The sequence below is a fragment of the Hesperophylax consimilis genome, chromosome 12 (genome assembly GCF_061612785.1).
Source record: "Hesperophylax consimilis isolate HC1 chromosome 12, BYU_Hcon_1.0, whole genome shotgun sequence".
In the NCBI taxonomy this organism is placed as follows: domain Eukaryota; kingdom Metazoa; phylum Arthropoda; class Insecta; order Trichoptera; family Limnephilidae; genus Hesperophylax; species Hesperophylax consimilis.
In genome coordinates this window covers 282092-303622 of record NC_142847.1, presented here as the reverse complement: position 1 = coordinate 303622, position 21531 = coordinate 282092, and the positions used below count along the sequence as shown (strand labels likewise).

The 21531-nt window shown below is 37.5% G+C and overlaps 1 protein-coding gene and 1 non-coding gene across 2 annotated transcripts; both read left to right on the top strand.

Moving 5' to 3' along the window:
* Nucleotides 1-40: 40 nt before the first annotated feature.
* On the top strand, nt 41-20597 carry Usp15-31 (Ubiquitin specific protease 15/31). Its single transcript, XM_089637978.1, has 12 exons — nt 41-500; nt 3985-4317; nt 6446-6580; nt 6875-7087; nt 9172-9319; nt 10761-10937; nt 11895-12073; nt 12190-12305; nt 14000-14149; nt 15695-15790; nt 16448-17708; nt 18686-20597. The coding sequence occupies exons 1-12, from the start codon at nt 159-161 to the stop codon at nt 18743-18745; spliced, it is 3210 nt and encodes a 1069-aa protein (XP_089494104.1). The 5' UTR covers nt 41-158; the 3' UTR covers nt 18746-20597.
* Nucleotides 10260-10332, top strand: TRNAS-UGA (transfer RNA serine (anticodon UGA)). The gene has a single exon. It is a non-coding gene; the product is annotated as a tRNA-Ser (tRNA).
* Nucleotides 20598-21531: the final 934 nt, after the last annotated feature.

Genomic DNA, 21531 nt, shown 5'->3' with positions numbered 1-21531 from the left:
GTTTTACAGTAGCCAACATAACAAACCATTTCCAAAATGGCGGCCGGGTGACACTTCTTTTGGCACTCGGACGTGAGTGATATGTCTATGCTCGGACGCCTTTCAAGCAGATAATATGACATATAATATTTTAAATACTCGTAAAATTTGGTGTACGGATGATTATGTCTCAAGATAATATGAGTACATTTATAAAATCTTGTTCCGAAGGTGAATTGATCAATGACAGTGATACAATGAATGTGAAACAGGGCCAAACCGAAAGCTCCCGGTTAAAAAGGACATTTACCCTTCCTCGGAATCCTTTTGGAAATAATAGAATGTCAAAACACAGATCCAAGCAAAAAGATGCCGACTCCAAGTCAATAATAAATGTGTCCAGCGAACAAAGTGTTCTAAACGACAGTGAAAAGTGTGGTAAAAAAGTTTTTAGAAGACCATCATGGAAGAAATTTATCAACAAGATCGCTCATCACATGAACTCAGTAGGCGTGACAGCGGTAATTATTTTCTTTAAGCAACATTCTGTATTGGGTTGTTTAGGAAATGTGCGAATGAAATGGTCTATTTACGTCGTAAAGTAGTTAATAACCCCTCAAGGTCTTTTCAATATTTACGTCAAAACTAGCAACTAGCGTGTACGCTTTCAAGGACCTGCGCGTAAATATAATGTTACTCATAAATAACTTGACCATGCTGATATCTTTAGGACGCATACAATGTCATATTGCACAAACCTGGCCCTGCCCCCTGTATGTCTTTCTGTCTGTCTGTCTGTCTGTCTCTTGCCCCCATCTGAGTGAATGTCACGGATGTCGAAGTGTGTTAGCTAGCTGTAATTGTGCCATTTGTTTATGACGGAACTAACAATTCAAACTTTAATTTCTGTTGGCAAACAGTTGGGTGGTTTATATTATTGCAAGGTCTGGTTTCTTTTCTTATTATGGAAAGTTTTTCTTATAATAGAAACGCACTTGATAAAAAATATAGCTGTAAACAATCAATATTCAATGATGATTCATGCATTTATGACAGTGGAAGCAGAAGTTCGATGATTCACAGATTGTTTATTGCATTTTCGTGAGGGGTATACAGAGCCTAGAACACAAACTGCAATATACAGAACAGCTACATGAATATATAAAACTAGTACCTACGTATCTTATTTCTAAATCTATGTACGGGTTTTGTACCTATATTATGACTATTGTCTTGACCCGTGATATGATATTTCAGACTAATGAAATGTCACAAATTATGTTTTTATTTGTAATGAATTGAATTTAATTTAATACACCGTTCCAAACTAATTCACCCAAAGAAGATAACTACATGGTTGAAATTTTTAATCCTATATTTTCTTCTTTTGCTGTTCCATAATAAACTATTTACTATTCTTTCATGTATCTTTAAATGAAGCCATGCTTTTGTTACACTGGCTTTTTAAGCTTCTATTGAATTTTACATAAAAAACTCAAAAAATGACATCTCCGTTTTTAATGTCGCTTTAGTACATTTATCATTTAAATATTGCCAGTTTGATCCTTTTTATTAATCTTAGACACAAAATATGCCAATCCACAAATCCTATTATCAATGCAACAATGGAGTCATCTTGATATTAAATATTACTCAGTGTATACTACAACTAGGTAACTCTGAAACCAGCTTTTTCAGTTGTCCAAGTGTTTGTGTCACAAACGGCCAAGGAAATAAACAAAGGCTTTTTTGTTTAACTCAAAGAAGTTGATTCGGTGTCCGTAGTTGTATAATTATCCCGCAATATATTATAATTCCTGTTTTGTTTTCAACTTCCTCATTTAGCCTGTATGAAGGTTTTTTTGATACCCTGAAAACCTGAACTTTGTAAGAGCAAAGGTAATAGAAAAAGGGTAAATTTTTTTTATTTATTTATTTATTTATAGAATACATGATAATACAATAATACATTTTCTTACATGTGATACATTAAATCACCACACTAGGCGACTGCCTGTCTCGTGGCGACCAATGGTATGTAGTTAGTATGTGAGGTCTAGTGTTAACATATGAATTAAATATTTATACATGTTTAAAGTATGAAAGATTATATTAGAATGAATTATAATGGAAATAGAAAATATAAAAATGTTAAAGTAGAAAGCAGAAGACAAAAAAAAAGGAAAATAAAAAGAATAAAGAAGAAAAAAAAAATAAAAGAAAAACAAAAAAATAAAAAATTTAGAAGTCTAAGACATGCTATTATGCAGGAAAAGATCAAATACATAACTCTCTTTTCTGGTTGTGTAAGTGTACATGCATGTATGAGCGCGTAAATACGCGTGTACACGCATACATCCACACACACACTTATTCATATTTATAGATGCACACATATTCATACAAAGATATACAAATATATATGTATACATACATACATACACATATATATATATATATGTATGCATACATACATACACACATATACACATGCCTACTTGTACATAGTTGTTTATTCACTATATCACTCATTTTTTATGACAAAAATTGTTTTCTTATTTTTTTGTATGGTGATAATATTGAGCAATACAATATGAAATAAGACATTTTTTAAGGTTATTATGATAGAAGCAGAGGAATCTAGTTCGGAGTGTAAGAATTTATATTGAGTACACATATAATTATTATTGCTATGACTCATATAAAAAGTTGCCAGGAAAGTAGTGATAATTAGATTATATACTTGATTCTCAAAAGATATTAAAAGACTTGAAATTGGAATAAGGATGGTAGTAATTGTGTGTGTTTCAGAATGGTTTAGTTGTAAGATAAGATATTTAATACATATTTTAGTTGTTTTTATGATAGAGCTAGGAGAGCAATAATTAGAATAGTTAGTATATTGATGGAAATATTTAAAGTAAATATACTTCAATTTCTTTTTGTTAAAAGTTACAAAAAAAAAAAAAAATGTTGGTGATAAGTAGAGCACCAGTGATGTTATATATACTAATTACAACATAAGTAAGCTGGATGAAAATATGTTTTATATTGGTTAGATATAGTTTTTCTGTAAGAATGGGATTACATAATATAAACTCACTAATTGTGTTAAAAATGGATGAGCTTGATAGATTAAAGAAAAATACATTATATCTCATGTAGGGTATCCTGGTGATGGTGTGATTCATAAAACAAAAACAAAAAACAATCGATTTAAATAATAATAATACTAAGAAGAAGGAGAGTACATTATTTTGAGAATGTGTTAGTTTGTCGAAATTCGTGGTATGGCTCATGGAAGAATCAGAGAAAAAAGTTATGTTTACAGAATTAACAATATTAAAATATATATAAACAATATACTGAATAATAGTAAGGTAAATATTTTTGTTTTAGTTGGACCTAGTTTGGTGAGGAAAATAATTTATCATCGAGGATGCAACTAAATTAACAAGCGAAACATACCACAATGCGAATGAAAAGATGCATATGATTTTGCAATAAGATTGTTTATGAGTTTTAAATGCTATTGGAATGTCTTTATGTATTTTCGCAATAGATGAGATATATATATGTTCGAAAGCAATGTGATATAATATTAGAAGACATACCAATAGCCATTAGGGAAAGTAAGAATACACATTGAGTATAATAGAATATCGGGTAGAAGCATTTTATAATACAATCATGAATGTCTGGTATAATGGAGTGATATAGCAGCATAGTACCTTGTATCGTCAGTCACAGTAATTGACGTTTAACACGGTCCAGATCAGCAATATTATTTAAATAAAAAATATAACTTGAACCGTCATGAGAACGAAACCACAAACACAAAAGTGTTGGCAAATCGCACCTGCGCGTCGTTCCTGTACACCTAATCCATAACTTTCATTGGCTCCGCCGTTTTGATAGTTTGTGCAGTTTGGTAGCACGCTTCCATGCAATATCTCCGTTTGTTTCTATTATTTATTATTCTGAGGTTCCGGATGTCTGTTGCAGAGCAAGCAGCAGCACGCTGGCAGCTTTGGGGGGCGCGTGCCCCCTGTGGGCGGGCCCGGAGCGCCGTGGCCCGCCGACCGAACTCCCGGCGCCACGGGCCTGCGCAACCACGGCAACACGTGTTTCATGAACGCCGTGCTGCAGTGCCTGTCACACACGGACATCATCGCCGAGTACTTTGTGCTGGACCAGTACAAAGCAGACTTGGGTAGGCGCAGTCGCTCCAACTCGCGCAAGCTCGGCACCCGCGGGGAGCTCACGGAGCAGCTGGCCCTGCTGCTCAAGGCGCTGTGGGCTTGCCAGTACTACCCGGAGCTCAGTACCAGCTTCAAGGTAAACTTGTTCATTGGTCTTATGTGTTCCATTGTAACCCCTCTTTCTGATATTAGATGAAACAAACACTTTGCTTTAAGTTAGCCAGAGTGTCCTTAAGGATTCTGTTACAAAATCATTTCTCTGAATGTAAGTAGCTATTCAAACCACCAAGGGATTGCTTCCTATGAAAGTGTCAAGTTCGCCAGCGTGTCCTTAAGGATTCTGTTACAAAATTATTTCTCTGTATGTAACTAGCTATTCAAACCACCAAGGGATTGCTTCCTATGAAAGTGTCAAGTTCGCCAGCGTGTCCTTAAGGATTCTGTTACAAAATTATTTCTCTGTATGTAACTAGCTATTCAAACCACCAAGGGATTGCTTCCTATGAAAGTGTCAAGTTCGCCAGCGTGTCCTTAAGGATTCTGTTACAAAATTATTTCTCTGTATGTAACTAGCTATTCAAACCACCAAGGGATTGCTTCCTATGAAAGTGTCAAGTTCGCCAGCGTGTCCTTAAGGATTCTGTTACAAAATTATTTCTCTGTATGTAACTAGCTATTCAAACCACCAAGGGATTGCTTCCTATGAAAGTGTCAAGTTCGCCAGCGTGTCCTTAAGGATTCTGTTACAAAATCATGACTCTGAATGTAACTAGCTATTCAAACCACCAAGGGATTGCTTCCTATGAATGCGTTAAGTTTTGCACCACCATTGCCATACCCTAGTAATTTGACGCATATCTGTGTGCACGGTAATCAAAATATTCATTAAAAAGAGTATATCCCATGAACCAGTTTTTTAACAAACTTGACAGGTCGTGCGTGGAACAGAGCAGCCCAGCAATTTGTCCATTGTTTTATTGGTCCATTGTCATTGCAAAAGCAAACGCAAAAGACTGTCCACCAATGAACTCTAGCAGAACTTCCAAAAGAATCACGCCCTTGAAATTTTTGTATAATTGTGGTACATGATTTATGCTTACTCTTTTTCAATTGCTGTTATTATATTACAGCTCTGTGAATCATTTCTACAACTTTTCGGTATGTTTGGTCGAATGGTGACTGGATCGAACTGGACGGCATCAGGCATGGCCAGTTTTAACAGATGATTTATTTAAAGTCATGAATCATGTTAAAATTCCAATAAAACACATTATTTAGATGGTATTTCTCCTCTGCAGCAAATTAATTCAATAATTTTTATATTTATTTACGGAAATAATCTGGTTACCTATTAATACTGTCATGATTCAGTTTTATCAGCACTCATTTCAAGGTAGTTTATAATTTGCATTTTTATGGGGAAATTAACAATCCACTTAGGTAGGACATGCATTCATTTCAATGTGAGATAAGAAAAAAACCAATGCATATTTTCATTTTAATATCTTCCATTCCACTGATAACAATAATGACCAGGACTAATAATAATAATAATAATGTTATTAGGTGATATTTAAAAAAAGCATTAACCGTAATTATTGGTAATATTAATGTCTTATACTTTGTTTTTCTTTCTCCGATGACATACATGCATTAATATTACTTGTTTATCAGTGTTCTTTATGATTGCTTTTAACCACTGTAGCTACCCAGGTTTGGGTAGTACGGCTAATGCCCTTGAGCGATAGCTACCCTAATTTGGGTGTCACCGCTAATAGCCTTGAGCGTACCCTAACATGGTCTTAAGCGAAATTAATTGGATGATTAAGTAAAGCATTTCCTTTGTGGGGATAAAGCGCCTTTAGAACAACATTAGTGGGAAGCTGAAGGATGCAAGACTTGGGTTCGAACTTTGAAAGCAGTTTTTTCGGGTATCACCGCCGATGGCCTTGAGCGATAGCTTTCCTAATTTGTGTATCACTGCTAATGGCATGAGCGATAGCTATCCTAATTTGGGTATCACCTTGAGCGATGGCTACCCTAACGTGGGTATTAACGCTAATGCCATTAAGCGATAGCTACCCTGATTTGGGAAACAAGGATTCATTGGCTTTACACCACATTAAGCCGTTTATATGTTTCCTTATTAATACTCAAAGGTATATTTGTTGGAATGAAGGCGGTTGAATCTAAAACAAGATCTAAGCTATCGCTTGAGTGGTCATATGAGGTCAATCATTATATTTGTGATTTTTTTTGTTCAGGCAATAGTGGAAAGGCACGGCTCTCAGTACCGAGGGAGCAGTCAGCACGATGCCCAAGAGTTCCTTCTCTGGCTGTTGGACAAAGTGCATGAGGACCTCAATACGGCCACCAAGAAGAAATATAAGACTATCAAGGTATAGAAATAACCAGCTTTCTCTGCTCCTATGACAGAACAAAATATATAAGAAATGTGAATAAATAGAAGGAAAAAAACTCTATTATTTTAACTTGTTAACCTATTATTTTATCATGTTCTGATTTGTCACTGTTTTATTTTAACATGTTAACCTATTATTTTATCATGTTCTGATTCGTCACCGTTTTATGTTAACATGTTACCATTTTATCTATCTTTAATCCACCTTGATAATAGGGTAAGGCTCTCGACTAGCAATCTGATGTATATCCCATTTTATTGTTTGTTGTAGAATACAGTAGGGCGCCCGGACGAGGTGGTAGCAGCGGAGACCCTGGCTAACCACCTGCGCTGCAACAGTTCCTTTGTGCAGGCCGTGTTCCAGGCGCAGTTCCGCTCCTCGCTGGCCTGCCCGCGCTGCCACCGCCAGAGCAACACCTTCGACCCCTTCCACTGCATCAGCGTCCAGCTGCCGCATCTGCCCGACCATCCGCTGCTTGTTACGGTAACAAATATAATTAATCTGCTTTCACATGAAAATCAAAGTCATGTTTAAAACACAGTGAGTTTGAGGAACTGTTCCTTACTCTGAGTATCGGTTTGCATTCCTCCCCTCATGAAAAGTTCGAGATGGTGGAACACGTCTCAGCTGGCTAAGTGAGCAACATTTTCCTTAGGAAGTGGTTCCTTATAATTGGTTAGAACAACAAAGTCGGTCAGTGGTTGAGTCGGCATCGCGTCTGGGTCCCACCCAGGTGTCGTGAGTTAAATTCCTTAGTTGGTTAAGTGAGCAACATTTTCCTTAGGAATCAGTTCCTTACAATTGGTTAAAACAACAAAGTCGGTTATTGATAACCTGGGAATGTTTGTTTTTCTTTTTAATTAAAAATTTTATGCGATAACGGGCTCAAGAGGGTTATTTTTTTGACAGGCCCCCTTCCACCTATGATGTCCGAACAGCTCGGGAAGTTTTGAAGCAAAAAATTGACCACCACCTCGAGATGGTTCGTGCCTGGGGTAAGGCCAACTTGGTCAGTTTCAACGTCTCAAAAACCCAAGCGTGTCTGATTTCGGCAAAGAGGGAGATCAATGACTGTCTGGTGAAATTTGATGGGAGCACTCTCCCCAATAAAGACTCCATTGAAATGCTTGGAGTTACTATATCAGACCAGCTCAAGTATCGGGGATCCATAGAAGCTCGAGTAAATCAGGCCTCCAAAAAGTTGGGCGTCTTGTACAGGGCTAGGAGATTCTTCAACAGTGACCAGCTGCTGACCCTGAACAAGTCTCAAGTCCGCCCAACTATTGAATTTGGGAGCCACCTTTGGGCTGGTGCCCCAAAATACTTGATAAACCTGCTTGAATCTGTGCAAAGGAGAGCGATCCGTCTAATTGACAATCCGTTGTTAACAGACCGATAGCCTTCTCTAATGCATAGACGCAATGTAGGCATGCTGTGTCTGTTCTACAGGTATTTCAATGGAGCCTGCTCCAAGGAGCTAGCAGCATTGATTCCTGATGCACCGGTGCACGTGCGCGAAACTCGACGGACACGAACTGAACACCCGTTCATGGTTGACGTTGGCTTCATGAGAATGGGCCGTTTTTACGACTCGTTTTTGTGTAAGTCGGCTCGTATGTGGAACGAGCTACCGGCATCTGTTTTTCCTCCCTCCTATAATCCGAGCCTCTTCAAGGCCCGCATTAACAAATCCCTTCCTACAGCCCCTACCTTATTCCGCCTCACAACGCCGCCCAACCGGGTGGTGACATAGTTCCCCTGTCTGTACACTGCACAGGTAGGGACACTCTTGTGAGGTGTCACATAGAGAAAGCTAATCTAGAGTTCATTATTTCATACTAGCTGAAGTCCCCGGCGTTAGTTAACCTTCTAACTTGACTCTCATAGTATATCCAATTTTTAAAATGACCTGTAAAAGTAAATATTTCATACAATGAGTTCCCAACACTGTTTAAAAATAAGTTTTCATTTAATTCATCATTTAATTTTTTATATCACTAAATTCAAATGTGACAATGTAACTGTAAACAGGTACACTTCTAGATAAATAAGTACACGATTAACCTGTAAACAATTGATAAATAATTCGTATAATTTTGCATTTATTTTAATCTTACTTTTAATATTTTGATTTTTATTTCTACTTTCTTTAAAATATCTTTTTTATCTCAATTTAATCTTTATTTATTTCTAATACATTTCTTTATTTCTAATATAGTTTTCATATTAAAATGTATTTTATTTATTTTTGTTTTACCATAATATGTCCTTTTCCTTTTTGTTTTATTATTAGTTCTACAAAATATTATTTTGTTAGTTCTTACATAAATCAAGTACGACTTCCATAATACGGGCATGAGCCTAGTATGGTTGTTGAGAAAATCACCAAAATTGTAATTAAAAAAAATTTATAATAAGATAATTATAATTATAGACCCGCTTTGTCACTTGTCTGGATTTAAAAAGATTCTTTCAAAAAACACGTCCATCAGTTACGGACATACTCACATAGGAAATTATGCTGTATAGTGATAATCAGGAAAGAATTTGAATTGTCTATAATATAGGTGGTGTACGCGAACCAGCAGCCGCGATGCGTGCGTCTCGGAGTCCGAGTGGCCGCCAGTTCCACAGTGCGGGACCTGCGCAACCTGCTGCACAGTGACACGGGCATCGCCGCCGAGGATATCATCTTGGTGGAAGTTACCAACAGCGGTCAGTGCTCTAAATACTTTACAATTTATGTAATCCGGTTCCATGACAAAAGAGAATATTGAAGAAAAGAACAAACCGTTACCATTAAATTATAATATTAAGGACAAGTACCGCGCCAACAGTACCAACCTCGTTAAACACACGCCAGGTGGCGTAGGAACACATTATCCATGATGCTGCAAATAATGATGCAAATCCTTCTTTATCCACCATTCTTTTGAATGGTACTACTTTTGGGAGAATATCTACTTTCCTTTTGACATCAGAAAAGGAATGCAAATAATTTGACTGAGCGTAACAAAGTCCTGTTTAGCATTTCATCTGTGTCTATCCTGTTTCGAAAATCTGTGACATCCATTTTATTATTCAAGCCAGTCTTACTTTGACTAGATGGCTACCTCTTGACTGAGCTTTTCACTATTATGGTACCTACCTGCTGAAGAATGTTTGAAAAAAGGATTGTCATTGAGATAGTGTCGTTTCTTTGGACAAATTGTATAATTCTTTATTTGAAATAAAATATTTTACATGAAATAAATGGTTTATAATTAAGTAGATAAGTATTTTATAAGCAATAATTATTAGCCTGAAACACTCATCCACATTGAAAAATCACCTGATAAAAGATACATGACGCCAACGGGACTCGAACCCGTGTCCCTTCGATTTCCGGTCGACAGCTCTGACCACTGAGCTATGGCGGCTTATCTCTTACCGCGAAATAATTCAATATATACTAGTGTTTCATTCAACAATTACTGCTTGTTACATTTTTTCACCTGAAAACAACCAACTTTATTTTATATGAGAAAGGCATTGTAAGTGCTAACTCTCTCACTAGATGGCGTCGAGACATTTTTTTGTGAAGATACTAGAACTTGTCAAATATTAATAATTATTTTTTTGGTAAACTAATGTTAATTTCGCGGATAAGAGATAAGCCGCCATAGCTCAGTGGTCAGAGCTGTCGACCTGAAATCGAAGGGACACGGGTTCGAGTCCCGTTGGCGTCATGTATCTTATATCAGGAGATTTTTCAATGTGATGAGTGTTTCAGGCTAATAATTATTGCTTATAAAATAATTGTTACCCTTTGTGCTATGCATAAAAAATCTTGTCTTTTAAACATTAGTTTACCAAAAAAATAATGAAGTAGATAAGTATTTATGTACCTACCTACAAATCTAATGATTTCAGAAGAAATTTTAGATTTGATTTATTAAATAAGAGAAAATTAGAAACATTCTCATTAAGTATGAATTACGTGGATAATATAATAGAGTATATTCTGTATACTACAATTAATTGGATTAGCCTTGGAAATGCCACTCTTCAAGATGCAGCACAAAACACCGTAAGGCCGCGTTTAAAGGTTTTGTGCTCGTATGGACCTCCTCTTCCTTCTCACACGTCTTGTTTTAAACTGGTCCTGATTGTCTAGGTGTGGGGCGCACCCTATCAGACTGCCAGCCACTGTGGCTGGGCGGGGCCCCCTCCCCCGTGCCGGCTGCTCTATACTGCGTGGAGGCTGTGTGCACCCTCCCTGACCCCCCGGAGCCATATCTCCTGCTGTTGTGGGTCAACGTGCTCATACAGGACGATGAGACCAAGAGATTTGGTAAGATGTGATATAAAATAAAATCCATTCAAATTGCCCACCGTCCATCCATCTATGTCAAGTCAAGTTGTAACTGAAGATTTATGCGGGTGGTGCTTGGAATATTGTAACTTTTTCTGTGAAGCCGAACCAACAGTGCTGATTGGCTAAATATGTATTGCAGTTTTGTCCAATCACTAATGAAAATGATTCTGATAAACGCAACAGTGAAACTGACACTGAAAATCGCAAATTAATGTTGATTTATTGAAAAATAGTGTTATTCTTTTTCTTTTATGTTTATCGTACTCAAAACTTATGAATAAATAAATAAAAATACATATATAAATAATCTCAACCACAGATGTCAGTACAAGGCCTATGGTGACGGCCAGTCGGTTATTACTTAATGTCAACCACAGATGTCAGTACCAAGGCCTATGGTGACGGCCAGTCGGTTATTACTTATTGTCAACCACAGATGTCAGTACAAGGCCTATAGTGACGGCTGGTCGGTAATTACTTAAATCAATCTGACGGTTGTGCGATCGGTGCTTGTCACATTGGTCATTATTATTGTGATAAAGTTTTATTTCTGCATTGTGTTATTTAAATGTTATTTAAATAAGACATTTATTAAATGTCTGGAATTATTATTATTTTTTCTTTTACCTCTATTGTAATAAAATAATTAAATGTAAATTTATTTGACTTTATAATATGTGCACATGCTTACCACAGCCAAATGAAATGAATAGTCAATATCTCAGAAGTCACTTTTCTCATAATGCTGTTTTTCCACATAAGGGCTCAGGTTTACAGTAATTATTGCAGTCCTCAGGCAAGCCACAGGTTAAGCCGCAGCTCAGAAAGCTGACCTATCACTCCCTGTGACCTGTAACATTGTTGAAGCATCGCAGTGTGCGGCGGCCCAATATAAGTTTGGCTAAATATTGTATTTAATTGTGGTGTTTGCAGGCTCCCCATACGTGATGCAGGTGCCCCGCGAGGTGGGCTACGGGGACCTGCAGAAGCTGATCCTGAAGGAGATGGCGGGCATGGTGGGCGAGGGGGTGTTGCAGCAGGGACAGACGGCCTCCCCGCGCCTGCACCTGCTCAGCCCCATTGCCGATCCCCCGCACTACCTGCAGCCGGAGGTAAAGATTAATAACTCACTCCCAACTGGCTGGTGGGGGTTCTCCTATAATAACAATGTCTGGTCAATGCGATGTTGTAACATGACTAATATTGTGTTTTGTCCCCCTATCCCCAGCTGGAGCACCCCCTGTACACGGAGGCGGTGGAACAGGCCTTGGCCCTCAGTGGGGAGCGCTCCGGCCCGCCACATCTGCAACTGCTGGTGGAGTGGGATCCCACTCTGAAGGATAAGTAAGATTCCAGCTTGTCACTTTATAATAAATTAGGTCAGATCTCTGAAAAATCATATAATCTAGTATCTATAAGAAGAATATTGGCCTCTGGATTATTACCTTTCAAAAGAAGAAATTTATTTTTCGAATGTTAGTAAACTTATGACATACCTCAAACATTTAAACAAAAAAAATACACATTTCAAATATGTCTTGTCTGATGTGATTTATACTAATCAGTTTCAATTTTGAAAATGAAAAGTTCATTGAACTAGAATAATTTTCCGAGTATTTCCCATCACTGTATGCATTGATAACCGAAATTAATATGTTTAATATAATTACTTTTTACAATATTTTCGACCAGGCAAGGCAGACGCCCGTTCGGGCGGACTGAATTTGGTTAATGGTTATTTTTGGAATTTTGAAATCCCTTTTTGTTTAATCATTGGCCCTATACCAACCGGTTCCATGATAACTCAACACAGTGAAAATTAAACACACCTTTAAAAAGTGATATAAAGTGATTAAAAACGATAAAAAAAAAAAAAATTAAACCTAACCTAACCTAACCTACTTAACCCAGTTAATAAAGTTTTTGTTTCACCACTTTCCATGACTTTATATAACTTTTTAAAGATGTGATGAATTATCATTATGATGATTTATCCGGTAACCATACCAACCATATGATGAAAAACTTCAGTCTCTGTCCCTTGTCTAACTGTCCCTTGTCTAACTGTCCCTTGTCTAACTGTCCCTTGTCTAACTGTCCCCTGTCTAACTGTTCCCTGTCTAACTGTTCCCTGTCTAACTGTCCCCTGTCTAACTGTTCCCTGTCTAACTGTCCCCTGTCTAACTGTTCCCTGTCTAACTGTCCCCTGTCTAACTGTTCCCTGTCTAACTGTCCCCTGTCTAACTGTTCCCTGTCTAACTGTCCCCTGTCTAACTGTTCCCTGTCTAACTGTCCCCTGTCTAACTGTTCCCTGTCTAACTGTCCCCTGTCTAACTGTTCCCTGTCTAACTGTCCCCTGTCTAACTGTTCCCTGTCTAACTGTCCCCTGTCTAACTGTCAGCTGTGAATTCACATGAAAATGACCTTGAAGTTTTGTTCAAATATCTGTTGATTGTTTCTGTTTAGATAATATATCTTATTATTCATATGCATGTTTATATCGTAAGTTGTTTTATGTATTCTAGTTTTATTATTATTTCTACACAAACTTTAAAGTCCCTGAAAATAAAGTTTGACGGGGTTATTCCTTTGAAAATTAAAATATTATCTTTTTTGGAACGCCGATGAACTAAAATAAATTTTGACATATGCACAGATGAAATGTTTTTTAAACAGTCGTAGATAAAAAGTAGAATCTACGGTTTTATTAGTGCAAGCGATTCTGACTTTCTCTTCTACAGTTTTCAAAGGATAAAGGCTACAATCCCATCGCACAAAATTTCATCACGGATGAGATTAGACCGCTCACCGGTGAGCGATCGCCGAGTACGGTCGTGATAAATATCACTCACCGGTGAGCAACAAACGTTAAGACTGGTTAAAGCTTGGTTATTTCATCCATGGTTTAGCTAGGGTTGTCTGAAGATTAGCCAAATTTATATTTAGCTTAAACTTCATATTGTTTCTCCGATTGTGAATTAAAAAGTTATTGATATTTATGATTCTCGTTCAACATAGATTATTATTTGCATTGTCAGGCTCCTGGAAGACTGCGGCGAAAACATTGAGCAGCACAGCAGCGTGGCGGAGGCTCTTCAGGAGTCGGGAGCCGCTCCTCGCCTCTCCTTATCCGACTGCCTAGCACACTATACTCGGGCGGAAACTCTGGCCATGGAGGATGCTTGGAGGTAATACCAATACCGTGTATTACTTAAGTATAACTTGTGACCTGAGGAAAATGTCATCTTTGGGGATACTGAGTGAAGTGTCATAGTGGAAGGCAGGAGGCCGGCAAACCATTCCGCAGCTGATCCTTCGAACACAGAAATGAGTAGTAGAAGTGACTCATTCTCATTTAACCTGTGGTGTCTCAGGAAATTCCAAGCTCAATTTCCAAAGGCTCAAATTCCAAAATCAAACGTCAAGTGTCCACTTAAATTTTTTTTGTGTCGCATTGTATAAGTATATGATAACAATTCTTCCCGATTTCGGTAGTTTATACAACTGTTGTTACTAATAATATTAATTTGTACAAGAAACCTGTAAATAAACAATGCTAAAAATATAATTATTCATTATGACGTAAAAATTTTGACATTTCTTACGAAGTTAATTTTCATCACTTTTCTTGGGTGAAATATTATAAAAATTACATCAAAATAATGTAGATAAAACTATCTTTCTGATGATACCTCAAATCTATTATTTCCACAATCAATTTATATCAAAAATAATGAAAGAAGACGCTTTGACACTAAAAACGCGGCAAATATTTCGTTGGCATTCCACAGTAAAATTCTTTGTAAAAAATCTGAAAAGCTAGAAGTCATTCCGGTATTTGCTGCGTAAAGAACGAGAATAGCCCAAGCGATTGTGACCTTGTTCTTCATACAAATTCCTTATACATAAGGGTCAAAATCGCACATAATTTTTTTTTTTTTTTTAATTCGTAGATAATGTGCCGCACTCACATATGCGGTCCCGGGATATGACGGGTTAACAAATGTGCACCAAATGTAATGTATAAATCGAATACAATTTTTGCCAGTATAAACTGGTGTCGAAGGGATCAATGATGCAATTTCCTCGGAGCATCTTCCATCTTCCCCGAGATACCATTCCTATCTCAATTTGTTAAGATGGAGCCCGTTTCTCACTTCCGTTTAAAAATTGGATGACAAAAAGCCAGATGCCCTGTTCACACTACGAATTAATGTCTGAACCATACAGAATCAGATGTCTGTAGGTTGATTTCCTCATTCTCCAGTAGACGATATTGCCTTTGTTTTCCTTCAAATTTCTCAAAATTGGGTATAATTAGACAGCAAATTTCTCACTAAGCTGATAATTTCACAACAATTCTTTCGTGACTAGTTTTTAGTAGAATTTAGTTTTTGGGATTTTTTCCTTATCTTAATATTATACCTGTTTACTTGTTGGGGTGTTTCCTCGTGGGGCGGTGCGTGTTGGACCGACAAAACCACAAGTGTGAACAGCTTCATACAAACCTATGATTGAGTGGGAATAATGCACTGCGCTGGTCATCCACCCTACTTTTAACAGCACCACATAACCTCAATAGCCGCCAGGGCTTCTGGTTTTTAAACAGATGTGGGGACAGATCCATGAGGGAATCTATCAAACAGACTGCCCTTCTCTGCACAGAGTCAAGTGTTTACCATTACCTTTCTTTTATGTAGTTGTATGTAATATGTGTGTTTGGTGTATTGTAGATGTCCCCAGTGCCAGCAATACCTGCCCGTGGTGAAGACCCTGGGCCTGTGGTCGCTACCCGACATCCTCGTCATCCACCTCAAGAGATTCAGACAGTAAGCCCCCCTATATCATATATCATAATTCATAGACACAATGTAGACCACAATCACCTGTGTAAATGTATAAACGAATAACTCATAATTGAGGAGCGCTTTTTCAAAACTCAACATGTCGGAGGTCAATTTTTTTTGAGACCATTTATTGTATTTTTTATAAATTGCTTGTATCTAAGAACAGGTTTTTTCACAGAATTTATTTATTGTTACTTTTCAAGTTCTGCGAAAGTTCTATTCAAGTTTCGTTATTATTTCAGTTTTGTGTAACAATTGGCCAATAAAGACATAATAACAGAACTTGAATAGAACCTTTACAGAACTTGAAAATCAAGTTTGAAATTTGATGAACTGTTCAAATTCTGTGAAACAACCTGTCTGTGAGTAAATCTAATAAAAACTCCCATATTAGTGTTACAAATTGTAAGTTGAACATAAATACAGTTAAACGCAAAAAAAGTGAAAATGTGTTGAATTTTGAAGAAAACGCTCCTCAATTAGGACACTGCATTGTTAGACACAAATTGGACCATGATTCAATAAATAAATGTAAATACATATGTAAAAATAAACCCACACAAATAAACAAAATCGCTTTAATCTTCAATTATCAAAATCTTTTAAAGTAATGAGAATTAATGAAAGTGATTTTCCCAGACAGCAGATGAAGGGTCGCAACAGCACCAAGCTGACAACCATGGTGGAGTTCCCGCTGTACGGGTTCGACATGAGCCCCCACCTGGTGGGGCGCGAGGGGCCCGCGCTCCCTCCGTTGCTGCTGGGCGGGACGGCGTGGTCCCCGTGGCGCCGGCCCCGCAAGCCCTCCGAGGCCAGTGACAACTGCTACGACCTGTACGCAGTCTGCTACCACCACGGGAACGACCTAGAGACAGGACATTACACGGCCGCCTGCAAGAACCCGTATGACCAGCAGTGGTACAAGTTTGACGACACCAGAGTGACACGGATTCTCAACAACGACGTAGACACGGAGCTGGTCAACAATAGCGCTTACATCCTCTTCTATCAGCGGAGGCACGGCAACTTTGTCGGCTGCGGTTCCAACACGAGCTCAGCCGCCAGCACCAGCTCCGTGGGGTCCAACAACGATCACTGGGCATCCAGAATGCCCAAGTTTACTTACCTACCCAAGAAAGAAAGCGGGGAAAAGAAAACTCCCACACCACCAATTAAAGTATTAGAAAATGGAAAATCCCCCACACCCAGTTGTAAGAGTAAAAACTCCCAAAACGAAGAAACGAATCAGATGTCTGAATTTGTACATTCGCAGACAAGTCTTTCGAGTCTCAAAGATAACACTTACGCGGGTAATGAGAGGCTCGAGACTTCTCACGAAGACGAAAAGAACCTTCGGAATTCTATTTCGTTGTCGGACAATCTGACAGCGAGCACCGGGAATATGGCTCCCAGCCAAATGTCCCGAGTGGTGTCAGACATCCCCGAACCTGAGAAGCTCATTAACAAGGAGAGCCTTTATAACATGGGAGAGAGTAGGCGCAATACGCTGAGCGAGTATCGCAACTCCAGCAACGAATTCGGCGGAGGCGATACGGACGAGGAAGGTGTAATCCACAGAAACTCAATGAGCCTCACGGTGACCCCCTACCCGGCCCACAAAGACATTCACGTAAATCCCAAAATGACAGTTAAAACAAGCAAGACCTGCGAAATAATGACAGTGGAAATGTGTCAGTTGAACAAGTCGGAGGCGAACCCCAACAAGGTGGGCGATTGGTTGGGGCGCAGCGAGGTGCGCTCCCCGCTGCTGGCCGGGGCCTGGGTGCGCGGGGAGCCTCGCTACAGCACCCTGCGCCCGCGCAACAACATCCAGGACCTCGGGGCCGCAGACAAGGATCACCACTCCGATGACGAGGCGCCCTCCTCCAACCACCAGTGGGTAAGTTAACATCTCTCCCTCCGCCTAAGACAGTTGGAATTGTATCTCGCGATTTGGGACCAAGCTAACTATGTATACATTCTGCAAACCGCTGAAATATTCTTGAATAATAATTATTTCATTTCTAATTTCGCAAGCAATGGAAATTAAAAACTGTAATAACATTAAGTCAGATACATATATACGGATCTGTGCTGTTGAGGGTATCGCTACTGTAAATAATTTAGTTAATTCGTTAGGGGTCGACTGTTTCAACCCTTTGTAAAACTAATTGCTAAAGTTCAATTTCACCAAAATGCGTTTTTCAATCAATTTAACCGCTTGTTTCACGTCACTTTTAACTAAAGCCTTTAGTTTCCGAAAAGCGAGAGTTATTCGCCATTTTGACAGTTCTGTTGGTGGAAAGGTGCAGAATTGAGATCATGATTAATTTTACAGAATATGATGATGAATTCCTTATCCAATATACGTTACAACAAAAAGCCAAAACATTTTTACTACCTACGCGTAAATATGCCATTGGTTTATGTGGAAAGATCTCTTGTCAATTGGTGATGGTGGGATTTGTAGAAAAAGGCTTAAATTGATAAATAGTTTTTTCTAACCTATGAGCCATATTTTGACTATATTATTATTATATTCCATTTCACAAAGCATTTAAAAGAATGGGTTCAGTCCCAGACCTCAAGCTTTTGCTTGTTGCCGCCCCAATCCGTTGAATTGGAGTTCTTGTTGGATAGATTGAATATCACTGATCACTACCATCCGAGTACTGCCCACACTAATAACTATTACTTTAGCAAAAGTATACTTGATACAGAGCGTGGTCATATTTAAAATCCTTGTACTTCAACTGGCAGTTAAAATTTAAATTTAGCTGTCTGTTGAAACAGGCGGCCCTCTTTGAGTTCTCTTTTGGCCACAGATAAAATAGTAGATATAAATGAGATGGAAATGAATGATTGTTGTTGTTGCAGACGTCTCCTTCCCTCCGGCGACCAGTAATCCTGGGCGGGGGGATTGGGAGGAAGGAGTAGACTGTCGGGGGGTTACCCTCGCAGGTAAGTTGACTCCGGCAGCCGCATCTAACTAACAAACCAGCAAATCAACCAACCTAACCTAACCTAATATAAACCAATACATACATTATACTACCCTACAAATTAGATTTGTATATTACTACCAAAGTCATACATTTATATAACGAAACGTATAAAAGATAAATTATGAATGTTTATTTATTAATATTCCAGATATTCTGGTTTATTTAATTAAGTTTTCATGTTCTGAATCAGACATTCTTGATGATCAGGGGAGTTATCGTAGTTTTAAGACTAAAACAAATCGCAATAATAAATTATTTGTCCTTTTTGATGTTTAGAAGAGAATAAGATTGATTTCATTTTTCATATAAAACAAAGTAACTATTTAAGGTAACTATAATGTCGCTAGAAATTGAATTAACTTGATTCTAAACAATTAATGGATGTTTTCAAGTGAATTCCCCTCATCAGATAATGTAATATTGTGCCTTAGAGCAGTTTGTTTTGTTTCCAATACTTGGGACTACAGATGAGGATGGTTGAGGAACGAATTGACGATTGTCGTGTAGATTCCTTCTGACCATATAGAGTATTTGTTACTTGTGTTTAGTCCACTTGAATGAGAAGCTAGGAAGACTCCCTTTTCTATTTTATTACTTTTGTGGCATGCTGTGTATCTTGTAATACCTCTGCAGGTGTCATATTGGTTGATGCGGCTGATATTAAATATTATATTGGTTCTTGTTGATGTCGTGACATCCTTCACAAATCCAAAGAGTGAAGCAATAAACTTTACCTAACCAAAGGACTATAAACTTAGTATTTATTTATTAACCTCAAATTCAGAAAATACGCAAAATGAAGACAAACGTAGAAATGCATATTCTTTGGCACTTGCTGATATTTTCTAATTGCACCTTGATTCTCTGTTTGAATGATTCCACCAATCAGTCTGTTAATATTTGTATTCAAAGTCAATGGACTTGATATATTTATATTCGTTGCTTTATATACATTTCTAGTTTTGATTATATTCATGTAACAAAGGATAATCATTTCAGTTGATGTTCAGTTTCACCAACAGGCCTAAATCAGCGATAGCAGCTTTCTTTTTTACATATGTTTACTGTGTATGTAATTATTTTTTAAAACTTACAAGTAGTTTTTATTGGCATAAAATATGTTTTATATTAATTTTAACCCCTGAGGAGTACATGACTATTAAAGGTTTTCATGAAAGTTAAAAATTATGTAATATGCTTGCACATATGTAATAATGTCATTCTTGGTATTTGTCACCGTTATGGGTGTATATTTATTTTTTTAATAATTACGAACGATTCGGTAAGATTTGTAAATTGACTAGATTTAGAAAAAAGTTGCCTTTTAGGATAACCATTCCAACCAAAACTTGTGATAGGGAATAATATACTAGGGCACAATCTCGTGTACCGTACCTCAACTGATGTGTAAAGTCTGGCCCACAGGTCTGGATAATCCACAGCCATTTCCATTCATCTTTAGAATAGTCAACTTCAGTTCACAACATTCATTACACCTTACTTGCACTTCTAAATTATTATTGACTTTTTACAAGTTGGTAACATTTGTTAACAATAAGCTATTTCATGGGTTACTGATTTTTTTTTTAGTCTTAAATTAAGTTATGGAATGCAAATAATTCCAGTCACATTATTATTATTTCCTTAATTTTATTTATGTACAATGTTTAGAACCATCTGTCTCCCGGACAGATAATGATTAAAAATGTGCTTTACTACAATCTTTGAAAAGCTTCATATTATATTTTATTTATTGCCATATATTTTTTATCAGTTTTGTTTGAGCAGGATATTTTTTGTAATTTATATAGTTTAAAATATGTTATTTTGAAAACTCAAATAAACTTTGAAAATAAAACAAGTCTTTTTTGTGATACCGCACACAAGCTCCCAGCTACAGAAAATCAGGAATATCTACATTTGGATAACATTTTGTTACACCGCACACAAGCTCCCAGCTACAGAAATATCTCCATTTGGAGAACAGTACTGGACGTGTATCCGCACAAGACTGTAGATTTAGGTACCAGTCCCAAACCGTGTCTTCAACCGACAAGAATGTTGTTTTACGAAGATGATGATGATCCGATCCTCTGTAGGGAACCCGCTTGCACAGCGCGGGTGTAAACTGTGCCCCCTAAAGTTTAAGTTTAGACTTATGGAATTCAATACTTCGTTTGTGTGAAAGCACTAAACAATGAAACAATAGTAGTGGGTAATATTCTGCCTCTCATTAAACGGTTTGACCGGTCAGTGGTTGAGTGGGCATAGCGCTTGGGTCTCACCCGAGCGTCGCGTGTTCGATTCCTCGGCTGGCTAAGTCCTCCATCACAACACAAGCAACATTTTCGGCTTTCTGTGGTGGTAGTAGGAGATTTTCAAACATTGTTGGGTTATTCGTAACCTGGGAATGTTTGTCTTTCTTTTAAAAAAATTAAAAAAAAAAAAAAAAAATTATAATAACTCAACACAGTGACTATTCAACACACCTTTAAAAAGTGATATAAAGTCATTGAAAACAATGAAAAAAAATAATATTTTAACCTAACCTAACCTACTTAACCCAGTTAATAAAGTTTTTGTTTCATCACTTTCCATGACTTTATATAACTTTTTAAAGATGTGATGAATTATCATTTTGATGATTTATCCGGTCACCATTCAATTCTATATAATTTATAGATAATCCACAACAGTTTCACCATACATCTTAACTCT

Excerpts from the sequence above, each read along its gene's own strand:
- Usp15-31 (XM_089637978.1), top strand. The coding sequence starts at position 159 with ATGATTATGTCTCAAGATAATATGAGTACATTTATAAAATCTTGTTCC. Across the intron at positions 501-3,984 it reads ACTCAGTAGGCGTGACAGCG|AGCAAGCAGCAGCACGCTGG; the intron begins GTAATTATTTTC and ends TGTCTGTTGCAG. Across the intron at positions 9,320-10,760 it reads GGTGGAAGTTACCAACAGCG|GTGTGGGGCGCACCCTATCA; the intron begins GTCAGTGCTCTA and ends CTGATTGTCTAG.